The sequence below is a fragment of the Echeneis naucrates genome, chromosome 24 (genome assembly GCF_900963305.1).
Source record: "Echeneis naucrates chromosome 24, fEcheNa1.1, whole genome shotgun sequence".
Taxonomy (NCBI): domain Eukaryota; kingdom Metazoa; phylum Chordata; class Actinopteri; order Carangiformes; family Echeneidae; genus Echeneis; species Echeneis naucrates.
In genome coordinates this window covers 13,063,378-13,074,062 of record NC_042534.1, presented here as the reverse complement: position 1 = coordinate 13,074,062, position 10,685 = coordinate 13,063,378, and the positions used below count along the sequence as shown (strand labels likewise).

General features: G+C 42.0%; 1 protein-coding gene across 1 annotated transcript; it reads right to left on the bottom strand.

The window, feature by feature from the left end:
- Positions 1 to 591: 591 nt before the first annotated feature.
- LOC115038246 (hormonally up-regulated neu tumor-associated kinase homolog) lies at positions 592 to 9,875 on the bottom strand. The gene is made up of 12 exons (XM_029497114.1): positions 9,633 to 9,875; positions 8,221 to 8,343; positions 7,936 to 8,105; positions 6,296 to 6,351; positions 6,064 to 6,202; positions 5,800 to 5,927; positions 3,340 to 3,475; positions 2,472 to 2,649; positions 2,282 to 2,365; positions 1,459 to 1,756; positions 820 to 1,367; positions 592 to 684 (listed from the first exon to the last, which is right to left on the bottom strand). Exons 1-12 carry the CDS (start codon positions 9,873 to 9,875, stop codon positions 592 to 594), a joined length of 2,196 nt encoding a protein of 731 aa, XP_029352974.1.
- Positions 9,876 to 10,685: the final 810 nt, after the last annotated feature.

Below are 10,685 nucleotides of genomic sequence, written 5' to 3'. Positions count from 1 at the left end.
TCTTAGTGGTCTATTTTGTAAACTAATTGCCACAGATAACAAGAGGTTACATTAGAACTAAAACTTGGTTTTACTTTGACTTTCAATGTTAATACAAAAACATATTTAGGACCAGTGGACATAAACACAACCACAGGTCTGCGTGCACCTTGCACTTCACATTGTGATGGGTGGAAACAAATGTTGAAAATAAGGGAAATGGTCAACAGTAGAAATCTTGACTCCAAATCTAAATTCCCAGATTAAGTTTTGGCACTGCAGCACATAAATGATACACAGTGAATGGTGTTTTTGTTGGTGTCCTGCAGGTAAGTAGTGCTTGTAAAAGCACTACTTACCTTTAACTTTGGTGTGTTTTGTAGCAGCGTTTTGTACATTTCTTAAAATGTCCATGCACAGTCCCCATATCTGAGTCCTCCATCTAGTGTAGCTACAACTGGTGTAACAGTGCCTGAGCATTTATTAGTAGGCTCTTTTTTTTTTTTTTAAATCTGCATTTCTGGGTTTGTTGTCGCCTGCTTCACTAACTGTATTCCTAACACCTCCCCTTGCCGTATCTTTGCTGCTCTTTCACCTGCTCCTATCTCAGCATCAGTAGTCGATGTTGTGCAGCTGACTCTTCTTGTCAGTTTTCCCCTGAAGGGCTGCAGGTAACAGCGGCAGATTCAGGCCTGCCACCCGACGCTGGAGAGATGATCGTAACTGAACTGAGTTCCTCTTTGCTCCGCTCATCCCTCCTGCTGCCATCCCCCTCTCTCCTCCTCCTGCTCCTGTCAGATCTCTCCTCTTCCCTCTCTCCTGCCTGAGGCTTTTGATGACCAAAGCATGTTGTCTCTGTGAAGGGAAGGCAGGGGGTTTAGACCCATTGACCAGAAGTCCTGGGGGCCCAGGTCGGGCCAACCCCACCCACGTCATCTTCCTGCCTCGTCCATCTTTTAGACCCACGTTGCGCAAGCGTGGCAGGGGGGCAGAGGGCGATGCTTGCGTTGTTTCCATGGAGCCCAGGTGAACTCTGTCTGAAGAGTGTGTGGTGTGTGTGTCTGCCTCCAGAAGTATCCTGGGAGAGGTGCCATTCTTCTCAGAGGAGTAAAACGTCTTCAGCTTCTCTAGTCGCTCATTGATGCTCAGATGATGAGAGTGGTCATCCTGTTGGCGGCTGTCATGGAAACAATCTGACCCAGGATCTGCAGCCCCGTCTGACTGGGTTGTCCTGAGCAGGTGTGCGTGTCGGATTGTTCTCACTGTGCTACTGTCTCTGATGGGTTCAGCAGGTAGGGGGACTTGGCAAGGGGCGGAGTCACAGAGTTGAGAAGCAGAGCTTTTTGGAGGAGAAAGATGGACGCGTTCTCTGTCTTTAAACACAGACACTAGGGCACAAAAGTACACAGATATAGTATATATCCACACTATAATATGGATGTGTGCAGATTTGTTTACTGTATGTCAGTAAACCCTTACCTTCGGGTAACAGTGTCTCTCTGGTGTCCAAAGTGATAGCGATCTCCTCATCAGTAGCTCCATCCGCTGCAGACAGAGGTGCAGGGGAGGGGGAGGGAAGGCGAGGAGGTATTGAGGGGGAGACAGAGTGGGGGAGTTGGGGAAGGGAGGGAGAAGGCGGCCGGTTCTCATCGTCCCCTCTGTTGTCCTTTATGTGAAGGTTGTCAGTCCTCCTCCTGTTGCTCTGACACTCAGTCGTCTGCTGGATTCTCAGAGGCCTGCTGGTCTGCTTAGAGCTCTTTTCATTGGTTGTTTCATTCTAAAAGCATGCAACGATTAGATTGTTTTTCAATGATGCAAATCTGATAGTGTTTTACCATCTTCTACAACTTGAGATTTATTTTTAATTCAACTACAATATTTTCTCCATTTGTGCCATGACTGGAATATTTCCACATAAGCTTCAGGACCTTGTTAGTAAAGACTATAGACCATGACTATTTCTCCTCTTCAATCATAAAACACTTTCTTGACGTTACTGTCCCATTTTTTAAAGGAAAAATATTGAATGACGCATGTATATTTAAAAGTCAAGGGAATGTCACACTAATCCATTTTATAGGTGCTGAGATACATCAGTGTGGAAATGATGGATTGAGCTACAGACCAACACTGTGATACAAAGTGATCCAACACCAACATGACAGAAAACGCCACAGCTCATCATGTAATTTGATGCTAGTTATAAACTACTAGGAATATTGTAAAGCTTTACAGTCACTCAGTGATGCACTGTGCACTGTGCATTAGGTTTATAATGTTATTGACCATACCAAAGCTTTACCTGTTGCTGAGTCTGGGCTTCAGTGTTGTTCCTCTCTCTCCATGTATTTTTACTGGGAAGACTCCAGTCATTGGTTTCCAGCTTCTGCCAAATCAATCAGTCAAACCTCCATGAAAATCTTACATTTTTACAAAATGTTTTAGGTGTATTTGCAGGCCTGTGTGTGTGTGTGAGAAAGTGAGTCGTAAACCTTGCTGGCCTTGAATCCTTTCTGGTTCCTGCTGAGCTTGTTGAGCAGTAGGTGATAGGAGGCCATGATGGCACAGGGCCTGTTGGTGGTGAGTGTGTGAATGAGTTCAGAGAGGGCGTAGCCCATTGTTTCTGTCATGTATGCCAACACAGACGAGTTGAGATCTTCTGGACACAGTCTGGGAAGTCACAAGAGAGGGAAGGAAAAACTATAACACATATAGTGTGAGAAGAAGTGGGTAGAAATCTAAAAAGGGTCATTCAGGTTCTTTTGGTGAGGAATGATTAGAAACTGAAGGGTTTTGGTTGTGAGCCGTCCAGACCTGGAACCGTTCTAGCTTCAATCATGTGGATTTCAGAAAACCCATTATTGCCAGGAGGAGCCGTACATGATTGCATTTCCAAACAGCGTAAAGTGATAAAAGGCTTTTAGTTGTGCTATAATATACAAAGCTGTTACTCTACTGACCACAAAAATTTTCATTTTGTTAGAAAACTGCCTGTGATTTCTCTCTGAGTTTTGTTGCCCACATTGTAATGTTTGCTGCAGAAATTTCCCTGAGGAGTCCACGAGACATGAGTCTCGTGGTCTGATTTAGCATACACTTACATTTAAACTGTTGTATCAGTTATTAAATAACAAAAGTGAACATGTGTATATATATATTTATTAAGTGTTAATATTAAGTGACACACACACACACACACACACACACACACACACACACACACACACACACACACACACAAGTACCACGAATGCAATAGCCCTTTACTTATTTTTCATATTTAAGCTATATATGCAGAATCTATCATTGAGTTTTAGCTGACACATTATATTGAAGTGCAGTCTCACAGTAGCTGCCGACCTGTTCTTATGAGAGAGTGTGTGTAGTGGTTTCTTGGCATAGCCCTCGTTGATCCATCTTTCTTCCATTGCCACTCGGACACTGGGTCTCTTAGCAGGGTCTGGTTCCAGGAGAGACAACACAAAGGACACCGCACCTGCAACAGGATTACAGACAGACAGAGTAGAAACTTACAAAACAGCGCAGGGTGGAATTAATGTGACATTTGTTTACCTTATTATTGGAATGCAAACAAAATAGGAAATTATTATTGTGATTTTTTTCCCCCTTTAAAATGGTTTACAAAGGTTGCTGGGAAGTTTGCGTCATGTACATGATAGAATATAGAAATATTTAATGAAGTGTGTATATTTAAAGGACAAAGGAATTCTGTAAATTCTTATTGCCCACAGATTCGGTGATAAAGTCCACAACAATTGTATTTTTATACGACTGAAAATATATATTATTAGGATGCATAAGTGTGTCTAAGTAAGCTCTGGATATAAAAAATATATGTATAAATAAATAACATTATAAATAATTAATAACATTCTGCTAAAACACTGTGACTTAAGCATCATTTGACCGATGTAGATCACTTAAAGCTGAACAATAAATAAATTAAGTGGCTATAACAAAACGTTGACAGAAACATATGATCAATGGACAATTATGTGAAAGGTGATGCTCATAGGGACAATTCCACCACTGAGCCGGGTCGGTTTGATTCAGCTGACCCTGCGGTTCCCCTCACTACCATCACTCGTTTTGAGGAAGAAAAGCTCTATAACAACAGTGTAAGCTAACATGCTTAGCAGCAGTCAGATCAGTAGGTAGAGCAAAGTTAGTGATTAGCTGGTGAACGTAGTGGAGCATTTGGCAGCTAAAGGGCCAGATATTTTTCTTAGAAGCTTGAGGGAGACAGCACTCCACCCTCACCACCACCACCACCACCACCACCACCCACAACTGCAATGCTAGCATTCAGCTTTGTTTGCCTACATGAACATTAGTCAAAACCGCGCAGTAACTGTTGGTATTCAAAAGGCAAGCAAATGCTGGTCAACAACTCTCTTGTTGGTCACTGAAATTTGCTTTGAAGAAGTTGTGGTAAAAGAATTTAGGCCTGCTCATGGGAGCTGTTTTGGGTCAGAGTCTTGTGTAGGTTAGGGTTCAGACCACCGACCAAGACATTCATGACCGACAGCTCTCCCACCAGGGCCTACTGCCCCCTCAATGTATATAAGGTTTAATTAATGTACACCAAGGTTTGTACTACTCCTGCTTTGCCATTTGGACCAAGCTAACGTTACACAACTACTCCATTCTGTCAGAGTGCTGCCACTCATTGTGATATTAATGAAATTGTATCAGAGACAACAGCAAGGAGAGAGGCGGGATCTCCCTTCAGGAGAAGCAATTGAGCCTGTCAGTGTACGACACACAAGCAGGGTTGATAGTTTGACTCCAGATGGGGATCCCTGATAATCTCCACAGTCTTCAGGAACAGAGGGATCTAAAAGGATGCCTGTCACATTTGCAGACATGCCAGTCAAGTCTGCAGTGTTCAATTTGCTGCTATCAGTTTGCATCAGCAGCCTGTCTCAGCAGGGTCAACTCAATTTGTTTCTGACAGATAAAATCAAAACTCTGTTTGAGGATTTTAACTGGGAATAATATATTCTCATCAACTATTTATTTCTTTGCACAGTGATGATTGTTCAGGAAGTGGTGCAAATAAATAGACAATTGAAATAAATTGGAAATTACAGTGAAAGTGACAGGATAAAGTGGAAAAGTTAATGGATTGGTGGCAGTGATGCAGCCACTAACTGGATCTTGTCACAGTTTCAAGCCAGCAGAGCCAAAAGTAATAGGAGCTATGTTTGTTTGCACTGACATGGAGTCAAGACACTGTAATGGACTGACTATGTGTGAGAGAGACACCAAACTAAAGCAGAGCAAAACAGAGACACGAAAGCCAAAGTGGACAACTGGCAGGATATAAGTGGAAACTAGTTCTCTGCCTAGTGTCAAGTGTGAATCCACGGTTATGTTATGTCCACAATGAGTTATTTCGAAAGTTGAGATAACATCCAAATTAGACATTTCCTGTGCATAGCTCAGTAGCCATGTGCTGACCTGGACATTCAGTCATTATCAGGGGGGAAAGGATCCAATCTGGAACTTTATAAGTTGATAACCAAGCTTATAATTAATCATTGGATTTATAAATAGGGACTGTGTGATCTCTCCAGTGCTCCAGTGATTTCCATTTGACACACCTCTTTGTATGAAAAAGATATATATAAGTTGAACTACACATTGAGCAGCCTTTATTAGAAAGTATACTTGAAAACAACTCAAAACAGCGCAAATACTCTCAACTCCAGCTATAGGTACTTCACCCACTGGGTATTTTAAAGCATTTAATAGTGGTGCAATCGTTTCAGTGATGGAGGAGAAAGGTGGAGTTACCTTTGCTGATGTCGCTTGGGATGCTGCTGATGTCTCCATTGACCATCTTTTGGTGTAGCTGCTTAATGTTGAAAGGTTCAACGGTGAAGGGCAAAGTCCCTGTCAGCATGGCAAACATACTCACACCGCTGCACACAAACATACGAGGAAAATGTGTAAAGAAAATAAAATAAAAATAGAGATTATTCAAACACTATTAATATCCACACTAAACCACAAATGAAAAGCCAGCCTCAATAGACAAAAAGAAACGTTTTCACTTACACGGACCAGACGTCCACTTTGGGCCCATACTTTCTGTGTGCAAGCAGTTCGGGTGCCGCATAGGCAGGACTTCCACACTGGGTGTTCAGGAGCTCCAAAGACAGCGATTCGACCTTCAGAGTGTTACTGAGGCCAAAATCTGTGTGAAACATCATCATTTTTCAGTGTTCTTGTTGCTGCACATGTACAGATGCACAGGATACCAACGGTTCGGCAACATCCATCAACATACCTACAATCTTTATGTTGTTATGTTCGTCCAGCAGGAAATTTTCAATCTTCAAATCTCTTCAAAGGAAAATAAGAGAAACAGCTGGTAGGTTAAAGGGCAAAAAGTGCGGTTCACCATAGCATTTTCATGAGTTTTGTCCCTAATCCTACGAGAATTTCTTCAATTATTTTTTCCATTGGATAATTTACTTCACAGAAACTCTTGCAGTGCGCGTTTGGCATTGCTAGACTTTTCTGTGTATTTATGGACAACCAGATGAGATGGGACCAGACTAGACCCACAAAAACAAAGGAAAACCAAACCTAAATTTGGGTTTGGGTTAAGCTCAAGCTCAAGCATTAAATACACTGTTGAAAAATATTTGGAAGAACCTTTCGAAGCAATATGGGAATTAGTTTGCTTTGGACTCCTAAAACCACCATTATGATTTTCAAGTCAATTCAAACTGCTTCCTTGACATACATAGTATCCTCTAGCAGAATAATATCCCTGCATTCACCTGGAAAAGTTGCTTCACTCCCATGAAAGTACTGCTGCCACACCACCAGCCATACTGCCTTCTCTGAAACTACCAAGCTAAATGAAAATCTGTGGTCAGGAGAGAAAGATCCCCTATAAACTTCAGCCTGGGAATCAGCCATGTTCCTTTAATCTGTCTTCATCTAACCAACAGACACCCCAGGTCCCAAACATCCAAGAACACCGACCCAAGGAAAGTTCAAAGACAGACAGAGCGAGACGGAGCGAAAGCAGACAATGTAATAAAGGAGAAAATGTATGTGGTAAACCTACTGAATGTGGGTGGCAGGAGGTGCGTTTAAGTGCAAATTTTCCATTTATTTCCAATTTAATCATCTCTGTGTGGGATTGTGGTAGAGAGCGTGTGTTTGAACACCAGTGAACGTATATATGTGTGTGAGGATGTGGGTGTGTGTGTGTGTGCAGGAGACACTAAGAGGTGCTATTGAAGGGTTGAGCGATAGATCGTTGAGGGACTTCATTAGAGAGGAAGTCCATGATGTTGTGATGATGTGTGAATCATGGCGCCGGCGCAGGATGATGAGGTCATTGCCTGGTAATCACATTCCCACCTTCAGAGGAGCCAAGGTCTTAAACCAAAGCCCAGAGCTGTGCATATCGTGTGTGGTTGCAGATTAAGATTGTGTGTGTGTGAGTATTGAGTCTCTCACGCCTGCACATACTAAATTGCCACTAGAGCAATACTCTTGACTTCCACACTGCACTGTACCTTTCTTCTTCTGAAAACTGTTAATGCCCTGCAAACTACTGTGCTAGCAAGCGTGTGTATATCTATTTCAATCTACAGTGTCAGACCATAATACCCACCATGTAACAAATAGCTGCTGTTTGTTGGTATTTAAAGGCCTCAGCGGTTTTTACAAATCTTTTACTGGTCCAAACGTTTAAAAGCTAGACTAGTTCTCCATCACATGCTCCTGATTGGTACATCACCTCTATTGGGTGGTAGACTCAGCTTGGTTTTATAATATATATATATATATATATATGCACACTATATCCAGATGTCAACACTATGCTAAATGTTAACCATGGTTACGATACAATTATATTGTTTTGTTTTGTTTTTTTTCATTTTAAAATGGTGTGTGCAGTCTCACCTGTGTACGATCCCGTGTTTGTGCAGGTGCTCCACTGCAGAAAGGATTTGTCGGGTGTAGCGCCGCACCTCCCTCTCCTCCAGCCTCTTCCTCTCACAGATCCTGTCCATCAAGTCTCCTCCAGCACAGAGCTCCATGGCCATGTAGTAGCTGTTCTCCGTCTCCAGAGTCTGACACAAACATGCACATGAATGGAATAAAGCTTATTCAGCAACATCAGGTATATGATAACCCCATAATTCCTATGTTAATCTGCAATTAACATAGACTATTTGCCTTTTTTACCTCCAGCAGGACTACAATGTGAGGATGTCGGACCGACTGATGAATTCGAGGTTCTCTCTTCATGTTCTTCAGCACATATGAATCCTGCCGTGCTTTTTTCTTGTCAATCACCTTAATGGCCACCTAAAGGGTTGAAACCTGCTGAATCAAAACCTAGACATGGACCAGCCACACACTTGGTCTTGACTTTGGTCTTGTTTCCCCTTATTCAGTGATGTAGCCAGTGGCCCTCAGTTTTGATTGCTCATGACCGCCACATTTAGACGTTTATCTCATATTACTCATGATTTGTGGTGGAAAAGAGGGGAAAAAAACAAAACTAAGTCTTTCTTAAATCAATATTTACATTCTAAGAGCTTGAAGCACAAAATCTTTAGTGGGTAAGTAACTATTTATGTTTGCTAAATCTTAAAAGCCAAGCTCCCTTAAAATGAATGGTGATGAGGAAAAAATTTACTTGACCTGCACAGGAAATTAAATTCCTGCAAGGAACATTTATTGAAAGGAAATCAGCTTTTAACAGATGACAGTTTACATATCCAGTAAATATTTGGTTATGAGTGGACGTAACTGAATCTAGTGGGCTGCATTTATTTTCGTTATTTTCATTAAAATGTTCTATAAAAACTTGATAGTAATATGTGGTGTCATTTAATCCAAATTGAAAAAAATAAAAATGTGCTGTGGTGTGTGTGTGTGTGTGTGTGTGTGTGTGTGTGTGTGTGTGTGTGTGTGTGTGTGTGTGTGTGTGCACCTCTACAAGTCTCCTACCTGCAGAGGATAATAGGGGTAAAGAGGTGCAAACACCCTTGGAGATGAGTTTGATCACTGCTATGGCAACCAGCTCAGGTACATATAAGCCAGAGTGTTGAGAGAAAGTAACACATAGATCTATACATATACACACACGCACAGCCTCCACTGCACAATAATGCATATGTATTGACCCTAGCTTAGAGAAACAGTACCAGGAATGACACACTTTCATATATTCCCACTGGGTTTGATAGAACAATTTGAAAGAATATTGCATTAGAAATAAATGACACATTCAAAGCAGCACTGTTTATACTTCCTGTGATCACACACAAGTTTTATTTGCATAATTTATATAAATCATAAATTAAACTCTTGCCGCTTCTTTTTTGTTTTATAAAACAACTCTTAAAGAGTCATGTTGTAAAGAAGTATCCATTAAATTATGTTGTACACATAACAAGGATAATAACAGACTGCTGCCTTTCTCAAATACAAGTGAGTATAATTATCAGTGTACAGGACACAGTTGTAACCACGTAATCATAATCTGGTGTGTGATCTTTTCCTTTGCCAGCATGCCACCTCCCTAGACTGAGACATGCCACGTCATGGTTCCTCTTCTCTAGTTCTAACCTCAGGGAGAGAGCACTGACCTTTTCCCCTGTGCCGATGTGCAGCCCCTCCATCACTTTGGCAAATGAGCCCTTATTGATCATTTTCCCCACCAGGTAGGACCCCACCCGTTTGGAGTGTGGGAAACTCCGCAGCAGCTCCCTCGAGACCTTTAGTGAGGGGAAGGAAAGCCTCTCTCTGTCCAATGTCGCGGCTTCCCACTGGGACACCCCTTCCTCCGCCACCATGTCCTCTGGACTGGATTTCACTGTAGCAACTGGCATCCTGGAACGGGCGTGGGCCCCATGTGGCTGCTTCTTACACTCACAATCAAATCCACAAACAGGACTAATGACATGAACACAGACAAAAAGGTTTGGTTGACTAGGCGGTATAAAAACAGAGACAGGATCCAAATCCTCCTTGAGGAGCAAGTGCGTGTCCTCGCCAACAGATCTCTATTATCCTTGCAGGTAAGTAGTTCCTTTGGGGTTGTTTGACAGATAACGCCTCCTTTCTTCTTCTCTGTTTATTTTCCTTTTTAGCAAGCACAGGTGCCTGCGAACTCTGACTCTCTCTGCTGGGTAGTGGATGATTAACTGTTGTGTCCTCAGGTCAGCTCCAGTGATGAGGAGGACATTCTACACCGTAATTACCCCCCCCCCCTTTTACAAACACTAAGGTACACACTGACACCCACAGTTACACAGTAACCATTCATACCCTCATACTGTGCTTCCATTTTAATTTCTATTTTAGTTTCCTTTTCAGTTCCTAACTGGCATGATCAGCTCACTGTCTTCACAGTGAGAACAGATCAAGTCTTAAAAACCTGCAAATCTGCTTCAGAAATTATTCAACTTATTCAGATTATTTCTTCTTTTTTTTTTTCCAGTAAGTCTTTCATTGTTAAGTATTCACACCTTTTGCTTAGACACTTCACATCATGAATCGAACTAGAAAATCAAAGTCAGTGGACATAGTTTCGAAAGGCACACTTCTGTGTGTATAAGTGCCAAGACAAAAAAACGGACAAGGACAAAAACCAAAACCAAGACATCTACACTCCTCAAGACTCGTCAGGAGCATAGTGG